Genomic DNA, 27603 nt, shown 5'->3' on the forward strand with positions numbered 1-27603 from the left:
TTAATTGCTGTTGGAATCTCTGGGAAGAGCTGACGTCCAGAACAATTGACTATGAGGACCAGCTACAACTACAGTGAGAGAACTGCTGTTCAGGAGGTAAGGTACAGCTGTGAAGCAAGGTAAGCTGGTGCTAGAGTCAGGACTCTATTGGGCCTTTTATTGATAAGTTTGGGGTACATTGTCACCAGCTGCAGCTTGTTTAAGATATTTTAGCAAATTCTGAACTCTGATCCAGGACAGCCATTCATATGAAAAAGCTGCTGCAAACAGCTTGGGTAGAGCTGCAAATTTGATGGGGTGGGGTCAACTTTTAGGCAGTTCTGAATGATGGTTATTCTATATTTTAGTTGTAATTTTGATGTGGTTGTGAGAGGATTCAAGTACAGGTGTTTACCTATGCTACCATCTTGGTTCTCTTTAGATATACATTTATTGCCATGTTTTTTTTCTTCTTCTTAAAGAAGACCCTTTAACATTTCATGTAATACTGGTTTGGTAGTGATGAACTTTAGCTTTCTCTTGTTTGGGAAGCTTTTTATGTGACCTTTGATTCTAAATGATAGCTTTGAGGTAACTCCATAATGCTCTCCACAGTGGCTGCACCAGTATGCATTCCCACAAACAGTGCAAGAGAGTTCTCTTTTGTCTTCATCTCACCCAGTGTCAACACTTGCTGTTTGTGGATTTATTTATGATAGCCATTCTGATAGGTATGAGGTGATATCTCATTGTGGCTTTAATTTGCATCTCCCTGATGATTAATGAAGTTGAAGTTTTCTTCATATGTCTATTGATCATCTGTATGTTCTCTTTAGAGAAGTGTCTATTCAGGCAATTGGTACATTTTTTAATTGGATTGTTGTTGTTTTTTGGTGTTTATTTTTATAAGTTCTTTATACATTTTGGATATTAACCCTTTATCACAAATACCATTGGCAGATATGGTGGGTTGTCTTTTCATTTTGTTGATAAAAAGTTGTGCAAAAACTTTTTAGTTTGATGTAGTCCCATTTGCTTATATTTTCCCTTTCATTTTCCTTTCCCAAGGAGATATGTATGTAAGCAATAATATTGCTATGAGAAATGTCCTAGATTTTACTGCCTGTTTTCTTCTAGGATTTTTATTGTTTCAAGACTGACAAGTACCATATGATTTACTTATACATGGGATCTAATGAATAAAATTAACTAACAAACAAAATAGAAACAGACCCATAGATACAGAGAACAGACTGACAGCTGTCAGAGGGAAAGGGGCAGGTAGCTAGATGAAAAAGGTAAAGAGATTAAGCAAAAAAGAAACCTCAGAGACACAGACAACAGTGTGGTGTAGGGCAGGAGCATAGACTGAAATATGCATATAAAATTTATTTGCACAGCCTGAGCAGGGTGGCTTAGTGATTGAGTGTCGACCTATGAACCAGGAGGTCAGGGTTGGATTCCAGGTCAGGGCACATACCCATATTGTGGGCTTTATCCCCAAGGAGGGGCATGCAGGAGGCAGCCAACCAAATTATACTCTCTTCATTCATGTTTCTATCTCTCTCCCTCTCCCTTCCTTGCTGAAATATATATATATATAAACATATTTTCACAAATTTAAGTAAATACATATTAATTCTACCACACACTACCACATATTCCATAATCTATAAAAAAAAACCCCACATTTACCTATGTTGCCATCATAACCAAAAGGCTAATTTTCTTTTATAATCAACTAAATTTTAAACTGATTTTTGAACTACTACTGCCATTGAGTGCAACTCTAATTCAGGCCAGGAATCTAAAACAAAATCACACAACCAAGCATCAGTCACAATGACCACAGAATGTAGACAAATGAGCAAATTTGGCATCAATACCAGGAAAGCAACTCTGAGTATCTGCTTAAATAATGGTGGAATGTTCACACTTTGAAGACTAGCATCAACCATGCCAGTAACCAGTGATCTAAGCAAGCTGCTCCTTCACCCACACTGTGGCAATTACAGCAAGTAAAACACTGACCAATTCATAAATCAGAGCTTTATTTACCACTGAGAGCAAAAGGTTGGAATTCAAAAGACCTTTATATGCTGCTCTTAGTGTAAAAACTTTTCTAGAAATTGTTTTCTCAGCCTTCTGAGAACTTTTCTTATGGGGAATTATCTGTGTCCCTCCTGTCTGGTTACCCTTTGGTTCTCAATGTGGTTCAGGAATTAGCCAGAGAAGAATCTTGAGGACTGAAAAGAGAAACTGTGACTGTAAACTGTAGCCTTCATGAAAAAATTCCTAAAAATTAGAACAAAAATTAGTTAAGGAAATTTCAAAAACAAACACAATTCTTAGGACTAGAAGGGTCATCCAAGGTGACATGGCCTAATTTTCTTATATTACCATGATTTAATCATGGTCAATATTGAGTGCAAGCTCCAAATTTTGAAATGCTACCTTTCTTTGAGGTAGTTGTAGATAATTCTCCTATCAGTGGAATGCTTGTGATTCTAGAATAGATTCCAGCCTAGGAATTTAGTTTCTGCAGTTTTGTGGTTTGGGTTTTCTCATAGTTACTAACCAAGGAATGCTTCTTTCGAGAAGAAAGTTCCAGCGTGGTATCATACAGACTTTCAACAAAGTTTCTAAGGCAGGGGACATTGACTTCATTTTTAACAGCCTGTAACAGAGATGCATGTTAATACTATATTAATTAAATTGTTTGTTATCTAATCCAATTTGACGAAGTTCTTAGACATGAAAATTTAACAACTTACAGCAGCAACTGGGACAAGAACTTCAACAAAAAGCCCAGCCAGGGCATGCTTGATGTCTTTGTCTTTGACCTCTAGGAAATAATGTGCACATTCCTGGGAAGCAGAAAAAGAATGAAGGGCAGGGACATAGACTGAGATATGCATATAAAGTGTATTTACAGAACAACCAAAACTCTGGGGAGGGAGGGTATGTATGGAAGGGGGGGGGGGTAATGTTAAAATATCTACACAGATAATAATTTAATAAAAAATAAAAAAATAAAAGTAAATACCTCTTATGTAATTCCACCATCTATACTAACATTGCATATTCCATAATTATAAAAAAATAAACAAACCCATGAATTTTGCATTTATATTAAAATTAACAATGGCCCCAATGACATTTTTTTATTTTTTTATTTTTTTTATTTTTTAAATATATTTTATTGATTTTTTTTTGACCCCCTCCCTCCCTCCCACACATCCCCTCCCTCCCCAAAGTTTTGTGTCCATTTGTTGCACTTATATGCATGTATACAAGTCCTTCGTTGATCTATTTTCTCCCCCAGATCTTCCTCCCCTCCCCGCTGTAATTTGACAGTCTACTTGTTGATATACTGTCACTATATCTATCTTATGGTTCATCAGTTTATAATGTTCTTTATTATCCACAAATGAGTGAGGTCATGTGGTGTTTCTCTTTCCCCAATGACATTTTCCAAGGCTGGTTTTCTCACTCCCCTTCTACTTCCATCTCAAATCACTAAGTTGAAAGGACAAAGTACTACAACCAGCAAGCAGGCATCAAGCTGACTTTCTGGTTGATTCGATCAGTCATTCATTTCCAAGAAACTTCAATTGACTACAATATTTACTGTGTGTGATGCCCTGAGCCCTAGATTGACTCAGAAACACACACCCCACAGAGAAAGTAAACATGGAAAGAGAGGAAGAGGAAATTATATTTATTTGAGGCTCTGATATCCCTGGGCACAAAGCTGTTTACTTGCTAGCCCTGAATTTTAAGTGTGTTTATTATTCCGACAGTTTCACAAGCAAGTCTGAAAGCATTCCCTACCTTAGACAAGGAAACCTTAGCAATAGTTTTCTTAAGCAAGGATTTCTTTGCCTGTGGACTGTTGTCAATGAAAGGATATTTTGGGTTGCCCATCTAGTAGAAGTTGGCCTGTCCAGAATTCTGCCAGCCCCTTTCTCCTTCCTGGCCTTGGTAGAAACTTACCGTGGTCTTTATTAGGTATAGTTTTAGTGGAAGAGTCAAAGGCAATATGTATTTGAGGTGACATGTTAATATCGATATTAGCTACTACCACTTATTTTCAGTCAACATTGGGATTATTACCAATAATAGTTACTGAAGTCCCAAGTTTATCTTTATCATACTAAGACCTCAGCCCAAGATAGTCACGGCCAGCATGGAAAGCCACTGACAACAGAGTGGAGCTTTATGGTTGTCAGTGTATTATTGGTTTGTATCTACTTTTTTGCTGTTATGTATAGTGCTTCAATGAACATTTATTTGCATTCATGTTTTTGTGTGCACATGTATTTTCATTTCTCTTGGGTATACACCTAAAAGTGGAATTGCTAGATCATATAGTAATTATAGATTAAACCATGTGAGGAACTTTCAAAATATTTTCCGAAGGTACTATCACCAGCAGTGTATGAGGGTCCCAATTTTTCTATAGTTTCTTGCTAATACTGTATTCTTTAAAATATATTTTTCATTGATTTCAGAAGTGAATAAAAAGGGAGAGAGATAGAAACATCAATGCTGAGAGAGAATCATTGATCGGCTGCCTCTTGCACACCCCACATTGGGGATTGAGCCCGCCATGTACTCTAACTAGGAATCCAACCATGACCTCTTGGTTCATAGGTTGATGCTCAACCACTGAGCCACATCAGCTGGGCAACACTGTCTTTTTTATTCTAGGTGGTTTAATGAAATGAAGTGGTACAGGCTATATTCATAGCCCCTATATCTTAGCTCTTTATTAAGATTTCACTAAGTCTCATTCAGAGCAGCATTAAAAATATCCTTTCAGATACTAAAGTTTTGCAAACTTAATAGCAGTATATTCTGTGGAATCCTCACTAACAACAATTCCTTTGTTAGCACATAACAGTAAACACTGTGTAATTGACACCTAAACCTGTATGGTTTGGTTAATTTTCTAAATTCCTTCTGATAATATGAATAAAAAGATCTCTTCATTATTTAAAGTTCTGATGCCTATGAATTAGCATAGCCAACTAATGCTATTAACTCTAAACAGTAAAAAATCAGCTATATTTTATTTACAGAACAATATGTAGCCAATGGATTAGAGAGAAAGAGGAGAGAGAGAGAGGAAGAGAGTGAAAAGGTTAATGAATAAGAGATTCCTCTGGACACATTGCTCCAAAGGTGATGTGAAGTTTAAAAATAAAATTACGTGCCTGCAACTCTATTATTTGGTTACAAAACACTTTCTGAATTATTAAGAAAAACGTAGGATTTTTTTCCCCCCATCTTGACAAGTGACTGGGTATTCACATTCCAGGTGAGTGACTTTGAGGAAGGGAGGCACTCAAACTGATAGCCCTTGGTCTTTCAGCTGAAGATATTACCTGCATAAACTGAAGAGAGGCCTCAAAGTCCTCCACTGGGTACATCTTAATCCGAAAGAATTTCATTCCCATTATCAAGCTGATGATGCTTTGAACAACATATGGGCTCTGCTCCTTGTGCCGTAATTCTTTGAGCTCTGCTATAAATTTCTTCTTCACAGCATGGAATCTAAGAAGAGAATATGAGTGATTTATCAAATAATGGGTAGGAAATAAACTGTAATGGAGGCCTCCAGCATCTCAGGGTGACAGGGAACAGGGATGGGGGTCCTACAAATCAAAGTACAGTGGCTGCAATTTTGAAAGGAGTCTGTATTGGGGATTTGGAAGAGTCCTATTGTCTCCCTTTTTATTATGTAAATACTCAACATCTCCTTCAGGCTAGAGATAAGATCCAAGGTTATATAAATTTTTCTCAAAATAGTACAGCTCTTAAACCGAACTCCATTTCTTCAGGCTTAGCAATTTCCAACACACTTGCAGACCCCCAGGGTCTGAAGCATCAATGGTGAGCATATGAGCAATAGCATGTCAGGCTTGCTAGTTCTGACAGTGACAGAAAATAATGCCCAGGAAAATGCCCAAATCCACTTCCAAAGTTTTAAGTTGTTGTTTTATTTATAGTTTTAAGTTTATGATTAAGGAAGAAAATATTTTTAGTTTAAAAGAAAATCTAGTAATGGGAAAATTTAAATCAACTACAAGATAAGTAAGTTCTCTACTACATATATGAGAAAAGATCCAGCCCCCAAGGAACTTAAGGCATTTGTATTGTTTGAAAATAAAATAATATTAATAACATTAATTATAACATTATTGTATAGGATTAAAAAAAAGAATGGATCTTAAGATGCAAGGTGGTAGCAAATTTTCAAAGTACCTGAGGGTGAGGGAATATAAACACAGAAGTTATCCAAGCTATTTCTGAGACAGTTTCAGAGTTAGTTAAAAAAAGAAAACACAAGGAAATTGTTCTAAGAGTCATGATACTGCTTTTGTTTTCCTGAGACCATCAGCCTGAGGTTCTGCGTAAGTTAAAAGGGACAATTAGTAAGACGTGATTGGAGAGGGTAATTATGATGATACAATAGAAGTTAAAGGCCATCGCAGGGGTCCTCAAACTTTTTAAAGTGGGGGCCAGATCATGGTCCCTCAGAGAGCTGGAGGGCCAGACTATATGAACTACTAATTCCTACTGTAACACCTCGGCTGCGCTCACTGCCCAAAAAACCTGGCGGGCCGGATCAGACTCCTCTGCGGGCCGCATGTGGCCCGCGGGCCGTAGTTTGAAGACCCTTGCGTAGAGCCTCAGAAGTATGGATCAGCAACTCTTGATGCCCCAAAGTAGAAATCTTAGGACAAATTAAGAGGGTGGTAAAATACAGAGACTGTTTCACTAAAAGGCAACGACAGGGGTGTATGACTGAGAGGTTGGGTATAAGAGTCTTCTGATAGCTGGCAATTTTCTAGTTCTCAGCTTGGGTGGAGGAAGTGACGTGGTATTCATTTATAACATTTGGTTAAAATTGTTTGTCTTATTCTAAACAATGTGTGGATTTTTTTCCTTTAGGTTTGTTACATATATATTTCACAATGAAAAAGATTTTAAGAAGACAATGAAGCAGAAAATATAAATTCCAAACTCCAATGTCATCATTCTTTTCTACTTCTTAGAGTAAAAGAATAAAATTGCTGATGTGACCACAGAGCTTACAATATGCTAGGCAAAGTTCAGTGAACTTCACATAGGCTAACTCATTTAACTCTCACAAACACTCTAGTGGGATACTATTATTATGCCCCTTTTACAGAAGAAACACTTGTGGCAGAGGTTTTGTAATAAAGTCACATAGCTGGCAGAGCCAGACTTTTAAGAAAAAATGTATTTAAGCTATAGTATGTCCAGACCACTGGCTCTCAAAGTGTGGTTCCCAGGTCAGCATCACCTGGGAACTTGTGAGAAACACATTCTCTGCCCCACTGCAGACCTCCAGAACAAGAAACTCTGGGGGTGAGTCCAGTCATCCTATTTAACAAGCCCTATAGGTGAAGCTAATGTGCTAACGTTTCTAAGGTATTGGTATGAATCAGGAATAACAATCAGGTACATTTGTAAGATGGTGTATATTGATGTACCTAACATACACTCTTACATTTTTATCTTCACAACAATCCACTGAGTCAGGCAGTGAATGCATTTCCATTTTACAAATGAAGAAAAAGATCTGAAAAACTAGTGACAAAGACAAAACTCGAACTCAGGTTTTTCTGATCCAAATTCCAGGAATTTCCACAATAATATAGCTGCATGGTTCATGACAATCATGAACTACGATAGGTAGCTCTTGCTCTATCTAGAGCAGCGTTTTTCAACCGCTGTTCCGCGGCACACTAGTGTGCCTCGAGATGTTGCCTGGTGTGCCGTAGGTGCAGACAAGACAAGAATTTTATAATTTTTCACTATTTTGTTTACTTAATATTTCATAATAAAGTAATTATAAAATACTTTCTTTGTGTTTATTTGATTCCTATTCAAGAGAATTACTTTATATATAGTCAATATAGGCACAGAGTTAAATTTTTTAACATTTTCTAATGGTGGTGTGCCTCGTGATTTTTTTCATGAAACAAGTGTGCCTTTGCCCAAAAAAGGTTGAAAAACACTGATCTAGAGCAGTGTACAGTTTAATTGGAAAGATAAAATAATGTATCTTTGGCAATGAGCCTTGTGAGTAAATAATAATAATAATAATAATAATAATAATAATAATAATGAGGTGTGTTAGCATGTGTCTGGCACTTTGCCTGGATCTCTCTGACTTTTCAGGGAGGTTGAATGCCCCAGGCTAAACCACTTTCTCATATCTCCCGTTGTCTTTTATGTGAATAATATATGTAAAAGCAGGTAGAGGGCATTGGAGACTCTTTTCAGCTGGATATTTAGAGATTTCAGAGGGGATCTGAGTATCTAGAAGGGCAAGCAGAGGTCCTTTGGCAGAGATGGAGAGAGGTAGGGAGAAGAAATAGCATGGAAAGCCATGAAAATGACTTTCAATCAAGATTATAAAAATTAACTCTGGCTGGTTTGGCTTAATGGATAGAGTGTCTGCCTTGGGACTGAAAGGTCCCAGGTTCAATTCTGGTCAAGGGCATGTACCTTGGTTGAAGGCACACCCTCAGTGGAGAGTATGCAGGAGGCAGCTGATCAGTGTTTCTGTCTCTCTATCCCTCTCCCTTCCTCTCTGTAAAAATATCAATAAAATGTATTTTTAAAAAAGATTATAAAAATTAATAATGAAATATGAGTTTAAAAATTTAATTAATCTTACAGGTTATATTGTTTTAAAGACCACATGATACCTAAGAACGTTTTTCATTTCTTTTTCATAATTGAAACAAGGAGAGGTAGGAAAAGGCAGGTTATTTGTGTAACCCACTATTTCAATATTCTCATGAGCTAGTAGTGAAAAGTCTATTTCTAATGTGAAAATAAATATGGCTATCTTTTACATAAAAAAAATTCCAAAATGACATAAGCACGTTATTTTAACATAAAAATAATCCTAAAATCTATTTGTACTAAAATCATTTTTTCCTTAAGATAATTTCAAGGAAAAATAAACTTCTCTTCAATGACTGTGCCTTTAGTATTTAGTATTATCTTTAGTAAAAACATTAGCTAAATGACATTCACATACAAATAAATTCTGCTTTAAAATGAATGTACAGCCAAACCGGTTTGGCTCCGTGGATAGAGCGTCTGCCTGTGGATTGAAAGGTCCTAGGTTCGATTCCAGTCAAGGGCATGTACCTTGGTTGTGGGCACATCCCCAGTAGGAGGTGTGCAAGAGGCAGCTGGTCGATGTTTCTCTCTCATCGACATTTCTAACTCTCTATCCCTCTCAATTCCTCTCTATGTAAAATCAATAAAATATATATTTTTTTAAAAAATGAACGTACATACTATAAAAGTGAGAGTAAGAATATATACATTAAGATTTTATCACACAAGGAGGAAGTAGTTTTGAAATCTATGAATCTTAGAAGCAATCATCAGTATTTAAATGAATATGTCACATTTTAACAAGAAAAAAACTCCCTACCTTAAAGTACCTAATTTTAACTTAATTGACTTGGACTAAGTTAACACTATATGTGAATACTACTTCATAGCAAAAATGTTTTCTCTTAAGGACAATAATTAAGCACATCATCACTATTAAGATTAAAAATAGTCATTCTGTTAAGACTAAAGTAATATTAAAAACTAAAGTTATAATGAAGAAAATATTTCATATGCATTATCATTAGGAACTAGATACAAAATCTTAAATTAGAATTGTTATATTACCCAAGTTTATTTCAAAAGAGATAACCACCTGTACCTGATAAGCAAACACCCCTTTTCCCCAAGAACAAATAAAGCATTAATTCCTAAGGCAGTGATAGAGTGATGGTTCTGGTGCACTTATGAGGAGAAAGTAATGTGATAATTTGTAGTATGACAACAGTTCAAGATTGTACTGTCTAAAGGTTAACTATCCATTGATTGTGATGACCATAACTAAAAGAACCCACTGGCCAAGTAGTTCTCCTGTGACAACAAAGTATTGGAGTTTTGTCCAAATAGAGACATTTCTTACCCTCCACTATTGCAGAATTGGGACAAATATTGAAATCATAAAAATAGAAAAAGTCACTGTTGGCAAGAAAAATTGGCTTGGTGTATCATACATCTAACCAAATATAGCAATTCCTACAACTTTAGAGTATTGTTTAGTTATCATATTGGTTCTCAATTCATTCAGAACTAACCCTAAATTGAAGTAGCTAAGAGGGTCATTCTAGAAGTAATGAATATTGTTATGCATAATTCACAAAATCTAAGAAAAACACTGAATGTTACTTTTGGCATATTAAACTTCATACGGACTGATGAACCATAATGATTACAGTGGGCTATATTAAATGAAGTACGATGTAGTCTCCTGCAAAATGGCCTGGATAACTCTGCTGTTTAACTCTAATGCAAGTTTTAGCCAGTGTTTTCTTTCCTCTGCTGCTGTCAGTCTTTGAGCTTCTCAGTTCTCACTGGTGAGAACTGAGAGTGTACCTCTCTTCCATCTAATACTCATGTTTTATGTGTTAGAAAAAATGGGTAGTTCAGATAAACAGATAAACTGTTTAACTGTTTATCTGTCAGATTAAGTCATGCCATGGAGTTTTTTGAGTCTATTCGGAGTTCTTATCTATGTTTTGGCAAGGTAAGATTGCTGAATAAGAACTTCAATTGAAAAATATAATAAATTGGGTATTTCCATGATACTAAGTTAGGAAATTCCATCTTTAAAGATGAAAATCTCTTTCACAAGGATCAGGGCATCACTGTTGCTTTCAGCTGGCTTCTCGTCTTAGGTTCCCATTAGGTCCATAGCTCATCTTGCCTAACTAGGCATTCAGGATCTTGCCCGATATGCCTGAGGGTGGAATAAGATGAAGGTGGGAAAATAAGGTGTAACATCACTTTTGGAAGAAGTATATTATTGCTTATAACCTAACACCACTTTGTTCTAGCCTGCTAAGTAGTGTTATGGGGCCAGATAAATATAGCAATGACAAGTTTCCTCTGACTTGTTTCCATGACAGAGTATAGGACATTTTTAGCTCAGCTGAATTAAGTAAGCTCGATAGTAAAGGGACATTCTAGAATGGAATTTTCCCACTCATAGATGATATCGTAATCACCCACTTGTGGAATATAGAAAACAAAACATTTTAGTATATGTTCTGCTGGAGCATAACAAAACTTTTAAAACTGATTAACTTCTTTGGAATATTTGGGCAAAGATAAAAATAATTTGATTAGACCATTTCTTTATTTGATGCAATCAAATGGAACTCATGAACTCTTGGTAAGATCTGACCCAACTGTCAAGTGAAAAAAAAATAACAGGGCAAACAAATTGGAAAAAGACTTGTATTTGCCTTGGGGATGCTTTTAGTCAATTTCAGAGCAGGGCACACACAGCAAAAAACCCCTAGCTTCCTGTAAGCTCTCTCACATCTCTGTCCTGAGAGTAAGGTGGAGGAGTGGGATGAGTCAACAGAGACACCCTGTTCTTGTGGTAAAGGGTTCTGACTGACATTTACTTACTTAGCTTGTGCCAGCACTCCAATGACTTCTGCATACAGGTCTGCCACAATGTGCATATTACCAGTGTTGGGACCAAGGTACCTAAATAAGATATAATTAGACACATTAGGGGTCCCTGGTCATCTAAAACTTGACTTAGTTTTAGCACCCAACCTTGTCAAAATTCTAAAGTGAGAAATAACTTTACCCTTCTTTGTATTTAAAGTGCTTGAAAGCCAAGTTAATAACGTCATGTATTAAACTGTCTAATACAGGATGAAGTGGAATCTGGGGAAAGAAAAAAAGAGATGGCTCTTAATTTGAAGGGAATATTAAAGATCAAATCAATTAGAGCACTTCCAATAATTATATATGGACTTTAGCAATCAACAAATATAATTCATATGACCCAGTACTTGAAATTAAAAAATAAATTAAAAACAAGTAGTTTTCAGATAAATAAATCATATATAAAAGTAACATTAAATTACTGACCTGTTTTAAAACTTCTATTAATACTAAAGAAAAAATAAAATCAATGGCGAGGTCCCGTCTTTCCATTAAGTAATCTCGTTGCTGTTCATCACTGTAAAATTTTAAAAAGTCACATTAATTGGCATTAAAGATACTGTGAGTGATATAATTCATTAAAAATTGAGGACTAATTTCAATGAACTGCAAGCCATTTTTGGTATTATAAGACTGCAGTGGTAAATACAGCATTTGCTGAAGGTAACCCTAATACTTGTGTGGTACAGTTGACAAACACTGAATCAAAATATTTGACTGAAAATTTTACATTTTCAATCATGCAAACTTGAGTAGCTATTTGTGAATCTATAACCCCATCTTGTCAGCTTCTCTAAGGTATGTTTCAGCCCAGGAATTCTATCATCTGTAAAGTGGATACAAACACAAGACAGGATTACAATATTAGAGGTGTACAGTGAAAATACCTTGTGAAAGGAACTAAATAATGTAAGGACAAAACATGGTTACCTTTTGGAAGAGAACTATAGGGGTGAAGAAAGGATCAGAATTGCTTTTTTTTCCCTCCTGTCCCATTCCTCTTGACCTTTTACCTTGATATTTATGAAAGGAGGAAAGAAGAAGTGACAGGATATTAGGAGAGAGAGACTGAAAACCAGTTGGAAGAGAGGTAAAAGAGGCAAAGTGGAGTCATTTGAATTCATTCAAAAGTTGGGGAGCAAAGTTAGCACTGCCAGAAGGATGGAAATGTAAGTCCATAACCCTTCCCCTCCATCTTATACTTATTTAACATACTGACTGAGGGCTAATTTCAGTTGAATAAAGAAAGAAAAATAAAATGAATGCTGAGTTCTCCAGCAGAGAAGCAAGAATAGTGGCTAAGAGCATTGTCTTTGGTATGAATCAGTTCTCAGTTAAAATTATACCTCTTCTACTTATCAGCAATGTCCCTATCTATGAATGGAAATAATAATAGCAATTATATAAAGGTTTACTTGAGTACTAAATAAGATAAAGCAGTTGACTCTCTCGAACACACACCTGCTCAATACTTGTATCTATATATAAACTGACTGGCCAGATTATTATGATCTCTGAACACATAATAATCTGGCCACTCTGTGTATAAAAAGCTAATTAAATGGCCAACTAGCCGACTAGCCAGTAGGTATGATGTACATTGACCACCAGGGGCAGATGCTCAACACAGGAACTGCCGAGCAACAGCTACTTTGCAGAGTGCCCTCTCGCACTCCAGGATCATTTGGGAGATGTTGGACTGCTGGTTTCAGCATGATCCTTGCATGCCAGGCTGAGGGACCTCACCTGCTGGAAGGACCCTGTTCACTCTGCAGACACTCTTTGAGCCCTGATGCCACCCCAGGTGTGGCCACCCAGGGAGGGACCACAGGAGGTCAGCTCCAGGGCATGTCTGGCTCATCTTTCCCAGTCCCACCCCGAGGGCCACCTTCTAATTAATTTCCTTTCAATGTGCATGAATCTGTGCACAGGGCCTCTAGTAGTAAATAAAGCAATGAGAAAGAATGGCAGGATTTGGACTTGTCAGGCAAATATTTTCAAAACAAGTCAAGAATATTTTAAATATGATTTTTTTGTCTTTAATTCAAAGGGAATGAGCAGAAAGGAACATGATATTTAAGCTATAAAAATAACTTCTGGAAGAGCTCTGTAATCATCAACAAGTCAAATTAAGGTTGATGGATGACAGGATGGGTTAACAAGGGAATTTGCAGCTTTGACTTTCAAGGGGAAATGTAATGACAGGGTCAAAACTCTTTCATTCAGGATCATTTATGAACAGTCCTACCAGAAGGAGGAACAGTGGACCGAATAGAACCATCTAACAAGCCCTTCAAAACCCACCAGAACAAGAAAGTGCTATTGCCAGTTGGGAAAGAAGAAAACATGTAGAAATACATTTAAAAAGATGGCATTCACACATCTAACCTAGAGATTGTATCATGGAATATGGAAACAAGAAGCTTGATGACTAAATGGAAGGAGAACTTTGTAAGATGGCCAGCCGCAGTAGAGAGAAAATGTGTTGGATGGCTCATCAGGGTCTTCAAAAGGGGCCAGAAGACCTTGAGAAAGTAGCAGTTCTTAACAGAAAAATATTTTTAAGCCCTAAGTCTGTCTTATTTATTAAGCTCATGATGCTTTCAATTAAAGTAAGACATATACTTTTCCAATAATGAATTCAACTTTATTGCTTGTTTGAGGTCTAACTTCCAGGAGCCAGAGGCATTTGACATTTATTTGGCAGTCAAAATGTTGATATTATACTAATCCTAGAAAAGATAACCCAAACACACTAGTCACATTTGACTGTTTTCAGTTGTTCATGCTTCTCCTGAAAGCTCTTCTTTTCTTTCTTTTCCCTTCCTTCCTTCCTTCCTTCCTTCCTTCTTCTTTTTTTTTTTTTTTTTGTAACAGAAATTCACATTATTGCTTACATTATGCTTTGGAGACTCTGATTCTGTTGGTTTTCTCCAAAACACACACACACACACACACACACACACACACACACACACTTGTTTAAACTTTCAAATGAAGTATAACTGAGTAGAATTTTGCTGTCCTGATTCTGTATTTGATCCCAGAAATTACTTTGAGCTCCTAAAAATAATCAGTAACATGTTTAAAAAACTATTATTTTCAATCCATAAAGCAATCAATTAATGAAAAATCTAGTTTTAGTAACTAAATTCTGACAAAACCAAGGAATAAAACTAAGACTCACTTAAGTCAACTCAACAAAATCACCCCACTTCCTACCCCCAGGAAAGTTTTAATAATGTCTGTTAATAATCTAACAGGTAATGTGAGAAATATAATAAAATGACTCCATTAATTTAATAACCACACAGTCTCAATTTTCAGACACAAGAATTGAATTTATACCTATGAAATTTGATACATTTAAAAAGTATTTATGAAGACAGATTGCTAATTGGTATGGAGTTCCTTTATGAGCCAGTGAAAATATTCTGGAATTCGACAGTGGTGATGGTTTCATAACCTCATGGATGTACCAAAAACACAGAATTATACACTTTAAAAGGGTAAATTTTACTGTTTGTGAATTATATTTCAATAAAAACTCCCTCTTTAACTAAAAATTTTTCTCCCCCAAACAAAATGACAAATAAATGATTGAATATTGTATAAAGTCACATACATTTTGAAATGAAATTACAAGTTTGGATGAATTGTAATTTGGTAAAATTCCAGTTTCCTATTAAAAGAGATGTCTATATTTTAAATATATTAGAAGTGTCAAGAAAAATGAAAGGGATAAGTTACTTATAAGTAGTAATTAATATCCGATTTTCTGAGTGATTTCAGTTCACTGTCTTTAAATACATAAAAACATGCATAACCAGTTCATGTGGAGAAATCTAGTTTCTTTTGAAATGATCTTTTTAAAAAAGATAAATGCATTATATGAAAACGTGCTCAAAGTCACTGATCATCAGAGAGATGCAAATCAAAATGATAATGCAGTACCATCTCACATCTGTCAGAATGGCTATCATCAACAAATCAACAAATGACAAGTGCTGGTGAGGATGCGGAGAAAAAGGAATCCTCCTGCACTGCTGGTGGGAATGCAGACTGGTGCAGCACTGTGGAGAACAGTATGAAGTTTCCTTAAAATTAAAAATGGAACTCCCATTTGACCCAGTAATCCCACTTCTAGGAATATATCCAAAAAAATCAGAAACACCAATCAGAAAGGACATAGCAGCACAATTTACAATAGCTAAAATTTGGAAACAGCCTAAGTGCCCATCAGTGATAAGTGGATTAAAAACCTGTAGTACAGCCGAAACAGGTTTGGCTCAGCGGTAGAGCGTCGGTCTGCGAATTGAAGGGTCCCAGGTTCGATTCCGGTCAAGGGCATGTACATTGGTTGTGGGCACATCCCCGGTAGGGGGTGTGTAAGAGGCAGCTGGTCGATGTTTCTCTCTCATCGACGTTTCTAGCTCTCTATCTCTCTCCCTTCCTCTCTGTAAGAAAAATCAATAAAAACAAAAAAACACCTGTGGTACATCTATGCAATGGAATACTATGCTGCTGTAAAATAGAAGGCAATCTTACCATTCACAACAGCATGGATGGACATAGAGAACATTATGCTAAGTGAAATAAGCTGGTCAGAGAAAGGTAAATATCACATGATCTCACTCATTTGTGGAATATAATAAACAATATAAACTGATGAACAAAAACAGATCCAGAGACAGAGAAGCATCAAACAGATCGCCAAACCTCAGAGGTGAGGGTGGGGGGGTAAGAGATCAACCAAAGGACTTGTATGCCTAACCAATGGACACAGACAGGAGGGGTTGAGGCATGTGCTTGGGGGGGGGGGGGGAAGTGGTGGGAGTGGCCAGGGAGAGGTCAATGGGGGAAAAAGGAGACAAATGTAATACTTTAATCAATAAAGAATAAAAAAAGATAAATGTATTAAAGAAGGTTTATTTAAAACATATAAAATTACATTTATTTGCCTAAAATTTGGAGAAATGTATATTCATTGGACAGTATGAGAATTTTAAGTTCTGTGACTGTCAAGTGCTCATGCAGTAGCAGTTCTACTTTCCAAATGCACATAACAAATAAACAAAATTCTTTGCTGGAACATAAATTAGAGATGCTATAAAGTAGACTGGAGGTGAGAGGGCACAGGAGAGGTATGAGGGTAACCTTGGCCCCTAACACCTTGCCCCACCAATGTCGAAATAAGGCCCTGAATGAATTTTCAACCTATGACAGCTGCCAGTGACTAGTTTTGCAAATGTGCCACCTGCCAAATAAGGAGCTCCTGCACCTGCTAGGTATCTGTGCCTCTTAACTCCCATTTTCATTTACAAAATGAAAAAAAGAAGGAAGGAAAGGAGGGAAGGGAGGGAGCAAGGAAGGAAAAAAAAAGAAAAATAAATAAAAAGAAACCATAATTCTCAAAATGCTTACACAAAAGAAATGTACCTTTTTGATTTATTGCTTGTTCTTGGTCTGTACTCATGTGACTCATCCTCAATATCATTTTGCCTCTTATACCAGTCAAACAATGTGCGCAGAATGGAAGGCAGGCAGTACTCAGAAAGAGAGCTCATTGAGGTGATGACCTATAGAGAAAAGCAGGTGATTAAAGCAGTGATTTCTAAGTTTTTTCATTTTAGGGCATACATAAACTGATTATTAAAATTCTCCATAACACCAACAATATATATTTTTTGCTTATCTGACAAAACAATAGGTATAATTTTGATTAATTCACATAGGATGACTATTGTGTTGGCTGTTGTTATTTTTTTATTTGACAATCTAAAGGAAAAAAGGTCAGTGTCCCTGACCAAATAGTTAGGTATTGTATGTTTTAAAAATTCTTGAGCACACTGGTTGAAAATTGCTGGATTAAAGGCTTGGTGGCATTGTCAATTACTGAGAAACTTTTTATTTCACAAATAACTCCAAGACACAGTCACAACAAAGTTTTCTTATTTATCACAGTCTTTCCTTTAATAAGGACAGTGCCGTGTCCTTCCTAGGTCCTCAAAAATACTGTTCTATAAATAAATATATTAATTAATGCAATTACATTAATAGTTGAGATGAAATAAGCAAACCTATTTCCCCTAAAAAATAACCTAAGTGGTAATAAAATGTGTGGTTTTCTGCCAATAATCATTCATCCACTAACTTGGTAAATACCCCAAATTAGACTCCAGATACAAATCAGTAGCAATAATTTACCCATATTACATTAAAGGCAAACTTCTCTCTTCTCTTTAAACAACACACCATCAATTAAGAGTCCTGCTCTTTTATTAATTATCACAAAAAATGAACTTCTATCTATATCTTATATTATATGCAAAAATCAACTTAAAGTGGATCATAGACCCAAGTATAAAACTTAAAACTCTAAATCTTCTGGAAAAAAACACACAAAAAACATAGGAGAAGTTCTTTGTGACTTTTGGTTAGGCAAGGATTTCTTTGGTATGATACCAAAATCAAAGTCCATGGAATCTGATATGCTGGAAGTCATCAAAATTAAAAGCTTCTATTTTTAGAAAGATATTGTTCATAAAGTGATGAAAAAGACAGGTCACAGGTGGGGAGAAAATATTTTTAAAACATATCTGATAAAGGCCTTATAACAAGTATATGTAAAACTGTAATAAGTTTTAATGATCTAATTAATAGACAGTATAAGCAAATTATAAACTCTAGTGCTGATGACACAGTAGATAAAATGAATATGTTCATATGTTGCTGATTGAAGAAAAAATTAGCAAAATGTATCTGGAAGATAAATTGGAAATAATAATCAAGAACCTAGTAAAGCATTATGCTAAGTGAAATAAGCCAGGCAGAGAAAGATAAATATCACATGATCTCATTCATTTATGAATATAATGAACATAAGCTGATGAACAAAAACAGATCCAGAGACAGAGAAACATCGATCAGACCATCAAACCTCAGGGAAGGTAGGGGAGGGTGGGGGTAAAGGGGACAGATCAACCAAAGGACTTGTATGCATGCATTATTAGCCTAACCAATGGACACAGACACCAGGGGGGTGAGGGCATGAATGGGGGGGGGGGTTTGGGAAGGTTAATGGGGCAATAAGGACACATATGTAATACCTTAATTAATAAAAATTTTTTTTAAAAGAACCTAGTAAAAAATACCTTCAATAAGCCCACTTTTAGGAATTTATCTCAAATATGTAATGTGAGATGAGTAAGAATGTTCAGATAGCATTGCTTATTAAAGGGGGGAAGAAAAAAAAAAAAAGGCCCTAGCTGATTTGGCTCAGTGCATAGAGTGTCAGCCTGCAGACTGAAGGGTCCCAGGTTCAATTCCAGTCAAGGGCACATACTGGGTTATGGGCTTAATCCCCATAGGGGGCATGCAGGAGGCAGCCAATCAATGATTCTTTCTCATTGTTGATGTTTCTATCTCTCTCTCCCTCACCCTTCCTCTCTGAAATAAATAAAAATATCTTTTTTTAAAAATATATTTTATTGATTTTGTACAGAGAGGAAGGGAGAGAGATAGAGAGTCTGAAACATCGATGAGAGAGAGTCATCGATCAGCCGCCTCTTGCACACCCCCTACTGGGGATATGCCCGCAACCGAGGTACATGCCCTTGATTAGAATCGAACCCGGGACCCTTCAGTCCCCAAGCCGACGCTCTATCCATTGAGCCAAACCAGTCCCGGCAGAAATAAATAAAAATATCTTTTAAAAAAAAGAAAACAAAGGAGAGAACCTGTATGTCCAACTGTATGTAAATGACTTAATACAATGTGGAATTTGATGTAGATTATCTATGAAGCCATGACAAATGACATTCCAAAAGTATTTATTGACATAAAAATGTTTATATTAAGTGAAAGAAGAATGAAAAAATAATTTAATTGGTGTGATCCCAATTTGATATAGACACTATATCAGCATACACATACAGAAAACACGATCAGGAGGAACACATCAGCATATCAATAGTGCACATTTAGACCAGGAGTTCTCAGGAGAGACACATCACTAGAGGGAGAGGACAGTTGGGAGTTAAGGATTTTACCTGGGCCACTTTTAGAAAGGGTAGAAATTTGAGATAAAAGTCAAGAAAGAAACTAAGCAGACACTAGGAAGAAAGCTCCTGGTAATGAAGTTGCAAAATAATTATTTGTTTATAATAATTATAATAATAAATTTAATAAAATTTTTTTAGTGAACTGAAAGAACATATATCTGTCTGGTGAAGCAACTTTGGTATGCCTGAGTGGAGGGAAAAAATGTTGAAAATTTTAAGTTGAAAAAAAATTATAGAAGGTATTTAATACCAGTTTGAAAAATTTCAATTTTCTTCTTTAGAAAATGGGAGGTCCCTTTATATTTTTTTCAATGGGGAAATCCATCCATAAAAATTGTTTTGGTGGAGGTTAATCTAGTAGTAATGTGTAGGCTAGACCAAAGGGGTGTGTTAATAAAGGCAGTTAGGAGAATATACACACACATGCTTAATAAATTGAGGTCACTGCAACAGTTCCAGGCATAAGAAATGGAAAACCTTAGTTAACTTAAAATATTTCTGGAGCTAAGCAGGCTAGGTTTAACTTCCATTTATAAAGCAGGAAACCAGCATGATGGGAGCTGAAGTGTTTCATGTCAATAGGACTTTCTACTGTCACATTTAAAAGAATCTCTAAGATTGAACAAAATTATTAATGTATCCCTTAAATTCTCTATCTTGACAGCCTTATTTTATGTTCTATGTCTTATAAATTATGATTATATGTTCCTATACAAAATTGTCCCTGATCTTTGGTTATGAGTTAATATAATTTAAAAATAAATAAGCTATGGCATTCAGCCTGCCTTATGAACTTAGTCACCCTTAGCTTTGCCTTTAAATTTTGAAAAATCTGATTATTAGGAAAAGAGCCCCCTTTCCTTCATAGCCGCATATTTTCCTGTTGTTCCTGTGGGTAGAACAGCAGTACATTTTTAGAGGAGACAAATCATGGTGTGCGAAGGGAGTAATTTGCCAGTTGTATTTAAAAATAACCCAGAACAAGAAAGTTACCATCATCTAAAACAGTGGTTCTCAACCTTTCTAATATCAAGACCCTTTAATACATACAGTTCCTCATGTTGTGGTGACCCCCAACCATAAAATTATTTTTGTTACTACTTCAAAACTGTAATTTTGCTACAGTTATGAATCGTAATATAAATATCTGTGTTTTCCGATGGTCTTAGGTGACCCTGCTAGTGGTTCTCAACCTGTGGGTCGCATAGGGAAGGGGTCGGGCGGGGGGGCGGGATACTAGGATCAGTCCCCCGCGGTGTGTGCCCCCCAGTCTGAGCTGAGTGATGGCCCCTCTCGAAGCAGACGGGATCCTGCCCTTGGCAGTCGCCCTGGCCACAGTGGCCTTGGTGTCCTGGGCGAGAAGGCCGCCTGACGCACTCCAGCTGGGGCAGGGCTGCTTTGTGCTGGGCCGCTGCGGCCCTGGCCATGACCCGGCTGCACACATGCGGCCCCCATGCTGCTTCTGTGACCAGGCGTGCGGTGTGGTGCGGCGCTCTGTGTGACTACTCACAGGCGCACCCGGGAGCACTCCGCACCGGCAGAGCGCCTGGTGCTTGGAGGGGACTTGAGGATGGGAGGCTCATGAAGAGGTGTGCTGGCCAGGACAAAGGTTTGAGACGGACACTGAACGGAAATAGGCGAGTTGGGGGCGTGGAGGGGTGCAAGGTGGGAGAAGTGCTGGGGTTGGGGTAGGGTGCCAGATTTAGCAAATGAAAATACAAGAGGTCCAGTTAAACTTGAATTTTGGATAAACAACCAATAAGTTTGTTTGTTTGTTTTTGTTTAGTATAAGTACATCCTATATATTGCATAGGCCACACTTCTTTTAAAAGCCACTGATATATTTTTCTGAAATTCAAATCCAACTGGGTGTACGGTGTTTTACCTGGCAACCCTAACAGGGTCATGGGGTAGGGAGCAAGAGACGTAGGGCATGGAGGGGTGCAAGGGAGGATTGAGTGCATGAGCTGCACTGCAGGCATGGGGGGGGGGGGGGGATTGTAACAGGGCAAATGGAGAGGGTGTTGAAAAGGCCTAGAGCTGGGTGAATCCAGAGGGGTGGGAAAACTGGGATTGGGTGTGGGGGAGGAGCAGGCTAAAACTTGGTTAGGCCAGCAGAGGTGGAGGTAATGCCTCTGGTGCTGGGAGTGACCAAAGAACCAGGGTCTAAGCATCCTATATAATAAAGAGGTAATATGCGAATTGACTGTCACACCCTCACACAAGATGGCCGCCCCCATGTGGTCAAAGATAGCCAGCAATGGAGAGTAGTTGTGGGCCATCAGGCCAGCAGGAGAGGACAGTTAGGTGCAATTGGGCCAGCAGTGAAGGGCAGTTGGAGGTTACTGGGCCAACAGTGGGGGGCAGTTGGGGGTGACGATACCTGCAGGGGAGGGCAGTTAGGGGCAATCTGGCTGGCAGAGGAGGGCAGTTGGTGGCTATCAAGTTGGCAGGGGAGCAGTTAGGCATCAATCAGGCTGGCAGGGGAGTGGTTAGTGGGTGATCAGGCTGGCAGGCAGAAGCAGTTAGGGGCAGTCAGTCAGGCAGGTAGGTGAGTGGTTGGGAGCCAGCAGTCTGGATTGTGAGAGCGATGTCCAACTGCTGATGTAGGGATTGGTTCTAAACTGGCAGTCTGATATCCCCCGAGGTATCCCAGATTGGAGAGGGTGCAGGCTGGGCTGAAGGAAACCCTCCTCTACCCAGTGCACTGGGCCTCTAGTCCTATATAATAAAGAGGTAGTATGCAAATTGACCATCACTCCAACACACAAGATGGCTGCCCCCATGTGGTCCAAGATGGCCACCCCCATGTGGACACAAGACAGCCACTACAAGACGGCTGGCAGGGGAGGGAAGTTGTGGGTGATCAGGCTGGCAGGGGAGAGCAGATGGGAGGGACCAGGCCTGCAAGGGAGGGCAGTTGGAGACAATCAGGCCTACAGGGGAGGGCAGTTAGGGGTGACTGGGATAGCAGGGGAGGGCAGCTGAGGGGGACCAGGCCTGCAAGGGAGGGTAGTTGGGGGAGACCAGGCCTGAAGAGGAGAGCAGTTAGGGTTGACAAGGCTGGTAGGAGAGGGCAATTAGGCAGGGGAGGGCAGTAGGGGCAACCAGGCTTGCAGGGGAGGGCAATTGAGGGGGACCAGCCTGCAGGGGAAGGCAGTTGTGGGGGGGACCGGGCCTGCAGGGGAGGACAGTTAGAGGCAAACAGGCTGGCAAGGGAGGGCAGTTAGGGGTGACCGGGCTAGCAGGAAAGGGCAGTTAGGTGTCAATCAGGCTGGCAAGGGAGTGGTTAGGGGGTGATCAGGCTGGCAGGCAGAAGTGACTAGGGGCAATCAGGCAGGCAGGCAGGCAGGTGAGCAGTTGGAAACCAGCAATCCTGGGTTGAGTTGGACATTCCTCAAGGGGTCCCAGATTGGAGATGGAGCAGGCTGGGCTGAGAGATACACTCCCCATGCACAAATTTCATGCCCCGGGCCTCTAGTTTCCTATAAAGGCTCCACCTGAGTAGTAACCACTGGGCTCTGAAATCAGGGACTGATTTGTTGAATTATTAGTGGGAAGGATTCTGTCTTCTTTAAATCCCAGGAGTAAGTTTTTCACACCCACTGGAGACAAAAATCTACATTCTGTAAAGTGGATATGACCTAATTTTGTCAGGCAATATAGGAATTGGACCCTTCTGTCCTGAGACATCAATGGTCCTTCAGGAATTTACATTGAAAAGAATTTACATTTAAAATTTAAGAATTTACAATAAAAAAAAAAAAATCCTCACCTGAGGATATTTCCCCCCCCAATGATTTCCAGAGAGAGTGGAAGTGAGGGAGTCAGGGGAGAGAGAGAGAGAAACATCAATGTGTCACGCCAATTGGTTGCCTCCCCGCTGCATCCTTATCATGCTGGGAAATCTGCAACTGAGGTACATGCCCTTGACCCAGAATTGAGCCCCTGACCTTTTGGTCAGTAGGCTAGTGCTCTATCCGCTGAGCTAAACCAGCCAGGGCAAGAATTTACAATTTTTAAAAACTTAAAATTTGAAGGCACCCATCATTTATTGATCATTTACCATGTCTGTGCCAAGAGCTAACCTGGGTATCTCATCAAACGTGATTACTTTCTCACATTACTCTGGGGTCTCGCATATAATAATGTCCCCATTCAACAGATGAGAAAAGCTGGCTTTGGAGAGGAGAAGCTTTGGCCAATCAAGGTATTCCAGCAGGTTTTGAAATATTAAAATATTTCCTCTAATTAATTCCCTTTCAAATATTAAAATATTTCCTCTAATTAATTCCCTGCACAAATTGACCAAGTGGCAGAACGAGAGGTCTATGACACACACATTGACCTCCAGGGTGTAGACGCTCAACGCAGTACCACAGGGGGAGCACTGCTGAACCAGAAGCCCAGATCATGGCAGCCTTTTGGATGTCCAACTGCCAGCTTAGGCCTGCTCTCCGGGCCTAACCTGTCAGACATCCCTGGAAGGCTCCTGGACTGCATGAGGGCTGGTGCAGGCCAGGCTGAGGACCCCCCGCCCCCCATGCATGAATTTCATGCACCAGGCCTCTAGTTAAAAAATACTTGTGTAAGTCTGGATGAGACTTAAGGAATCATGATGACTGAATGTAATGTGGTATTATAGATGGTATCTTGGACTAGAAAAGAGATATTAGGGAAAAACAGGAAATACAAATATAGCATGGAGTCTAGTTAATAATAATTTACTAATGTTGGTTTCTTGGTTGTGACAAATGTACCATGCTAAGATGTTAACAGGGGAAATTAAGTATGAATTAATTGAGTATGAATTATATAACACTGTCTATATTATCTTTGTGACTTTTCTATAAATCCAAAATAATTTTAAAATAAAAAGTTTATTTAAATACTTGTGTGGGATAATTACAAATTTCCTTATTCACTACAGACTCATAATGGTGATATGAACTTATATTTGACTCTTAAACTTCCATGGGTACAGCACACAAAATTCTGCTACTACACTTAGGTCTAACCCACATTCTCCATTGAGAACACCAGTAGTGTCCTTCCAACCTCAGCTGATTTTATTAACCAAAATTATGTCTTTTTAAATTAATAAAATTTAAAAAGAAAGGTAAAAATTTATACTGAAGCGATTTTTGGTATTATATCTACTGGGCACATTTTTTTTTTTTTTTGGCAAATACACTGAGACCATCTCAGAAGAGATGAAGGGTTACATGGGGTGGCTGTGTGTATTTTTCCATTTCTCTGTTACTGCCCTTTTCAGTGCAGGCTTTCAGGAAAAAAGGGTAGAATTTGCAAAGACCTGGCCCTCAACTCTCAGGAAGGGAGGAAGCTCTAGCTGCCTTCTTGGTTATTCAAACTCCTTCATTTACAGGAAGCAGAGCCCACGGTGAGATGAATTCTAGCTCTGTGCTGCTGTTGAAAGGGGGCAGGCCCATTCACAAAGATGCCCTGTTGCATTTAAATGATCATATTCTTCCACCATAGATGAGCCTGGTGCTGTGCAGCTTGAGGAGATGAAGTGTACAGAATCACAGAATTATTTCATACTGGTGTTTTCTTTTTTGGGAGGGTAGGGGGGAATGAAAAATGTACTTTGCAAATGTTTCTTTAATGTTTATTTTGGCATTTTATGTATAAACAGGCTAAAAAAGACTGTCCTTTATGTTGTAGCTAATACATTCATTTTTCATAAGCATTTATTATACTTGCTGAATGCAAATAAGAAAACTTCACCCAAAATATTTTATTAATTACTCAGTGAAGTCATTCTATATTTTACAATAATAAGGCTGACTTGTCCTGCATTGTACATTTGATGAAAAGTTTTAAAGAAACTTCATTTATGGTTTAATATCTCAAACTACATGCCCTGACTGGAGATCAAACCTATAACCTAGGTATATGCCCTGATGGGGAATTGAACCCGCAACCGTTTGGTATACCAAACAAGGCTCCAATCAACTGAACTACCTAGCTAGGGCCCAACTCCTTTTTAACTTAGGTTTGTTTCTGTTCACTAATTTTCACAGAGCTAAAATAACTTTTTACCATCTTGAGTAATAATAATTTTCCTGGAAAGGAAACAGATGAAATTCTAATATTACAACATCAATTCTAATGCTACAATTCAGTGAAAATCTATTTAAAATGTATAAATGAAAAATATAAGCAAATAAGAGTAAAAGCAAGTTAACTGGCATTGGATTCATATTAGTATTATTTAGTGTTTCTTACATTGTTCTTCATGAAATAGTATGTCTGTAAAATGGACCAAGATGTTAAAAATCAAATAATGAAGATCTTAATGTTCAAAACAATGTATTTAATGTATAGATTTTTATAATTTTAAGTTTTTGTAATACATTATTTATACACCTTTGATGTCATGAATATTGCTTCTCCAGAGTAACATCAAGTCCCCACTATGATTACTTTGTTACTGGCATGCATGGGATTAGGCTCCACCCACTGGCATTAAGGTCTCTCACAAACTGGTCCCTTCCTACCCTCTCTCCCACATTGCAGATACATTTTGCGTTTCAGTAGAAAAGTGTACGTTGTTTAGCACACATCTCTCCAGGGGTTACCTGATTCTGAGTCTAGGGTGGCTTTGCTCCTTTTTTTTTTTTTTTTTTTTTTTTAAATATGTTTTATTGATTTTGTACAGAGAGGAAGGGAGAGAGATAGAGAGCTAGAAACATCGATGAGAGAGAGTCATCGATCAGCTGCCTCTTGCACACTCCCTACTGGGGATATGCCCGCAACCAAGGTACATGCCCCCGACCGGAATCGAACCCGGGACCTTTCAGTCCCCAAGCCGACGCTCTATCCATTGAGCCAAACCGGTTTCGGTTGGCTTTGCTCCTTTTGAGCTATTTTAAAACTGTGTATGTTGGATAACTGATGGCAATGCAAAATAATTTCTGCTTATAGACATAAAAATATCTGTCTGGTAAGTTCAACTGACTTGCCTCTCCCACTATGGAAGAAGCCAGATTTGCCTCTGATTGCATATTCATTTCCACATTCCTGATTTATTAAAGTGTCTATTTTTTTATGCTCTCTTCTAAACTGGTTTTAATGTCTCTCTTTAATAATGAGTTAGATAAAATCTTTGGCACATGTTCATTTTATATTTCAATGAGAGTCATGATGCTGCCTCTTTCTGAAGGTTATCCTTTAACAATACACGCCTCTGCCCAACTAAATTAATCCATTCATCAATTCCTAAATAACTTAAAAACTATACTTTTTTTTTAATTGATTTCAGAGAGGAAGGAAGAGGGAGAGAAAGCTAGAAACATTAATGATGAGTGAGAATCATTGATCTGCTCTTTCCTGTATGCCCCTTCCTGGGGATTGAGCCCACAACTCTAGGCATGTGCCCTGACTGAGAATCAAACAGTGACTACCTGGTTCATAAGTCTATGTGCAACCACTGAGCATGCTGTCCAGGCCCCAGAATAATTTAATATCATTATTCTGATGACAAGGCCTTTGCACAAAATGTTGCACAAAATGTTCCTTTCTAAGATCCCTATTCTTCTCACCAAACCCCAGCAAATCCTATTGCTCCTGAAGCATAGTAACCTCCGTCTTGGGGAAAAACTGCTGTTTAAAATTTAACCCTGCTATTCTGGCTTCCGTAAACATTTGCTTGCTTAAATGATAGGAAAAAATAAGATTACTCCCCATTCCAGAGAGGCCATAAACTATGCCCTAGAGTTGTGAGGGCCGGTGTCAGGCCAGGCCTTGAGATATGGTCTCATGGCCCCTTCCCAGCATGCAGGCCTTCTCTCTCAGAAGACCCAGAAATCTCATTCCAAATTTGGAAAACAAAGAGCTGAAAAACATATATAGGAAAGGCTTCCACCATATTGGGCCCCAGAGTTTGAGAAGCAAGATTTCCTGTGGGCCTGCTAATGCTAGCGAAATGAAATGGACTCCAAATAAA

At 38.2% G+C, this 27603-nt stretch overlaps 1 protein-coding gene across 9 annotated transcripts in view; it reads right to left on the bottom strand.

Annotated features, from left to right (window-relative positions):
* Positions 1–27603, bottom strand: part of FRY (FRY microtubule binding protein) — a 476275-nt gene that overhangs the window by 202055 nt on the left and 246617 nt on the right. For all 9 annotated transcript variants that reach the window (XM_084878512.1, XM_084878510.1, XM_084878508.1 and 6 more), the window contains 7 exons: positions 17011–17150; positions 11998–12088; positions 11711–11790; positions 11524–11604; positions 5370–5538; positions 2754–2846; positions 2558–2656 (listed from right to left, as the gene is read on the bottom strand). In XM_084878512.1, the coding sequence (XP_084734638.1) occupies positions 2558–2656; positions 2754–2846; positions 5370–5538; positions 11524–11604; positions 11711–11790; positions 11998–12088; positions 17011–17150 (753 nt within the window). The remainder of the gene's footprint in view (positions 1–2557; positions 2657–2753; positions 2847–5369; positions 5539–11523; positions 11605–11710; positions 11791–11997; positions 12089–17010; positions 17151–27603) is intronic.

Source organism: Pipistrellus hanaki, assembly GCF_964339955.1.
Source record: "Pipistrellus hanaki genome assembly, chromosome: 3".
NCBI classification, from domain to species: domain Eukaryota; kingdom Metazoa; phylum Chordata; class Mammalia; order Chiroptera; family Vespertilionidae; genus Pipistrellus; species Pipistrellus hanaki.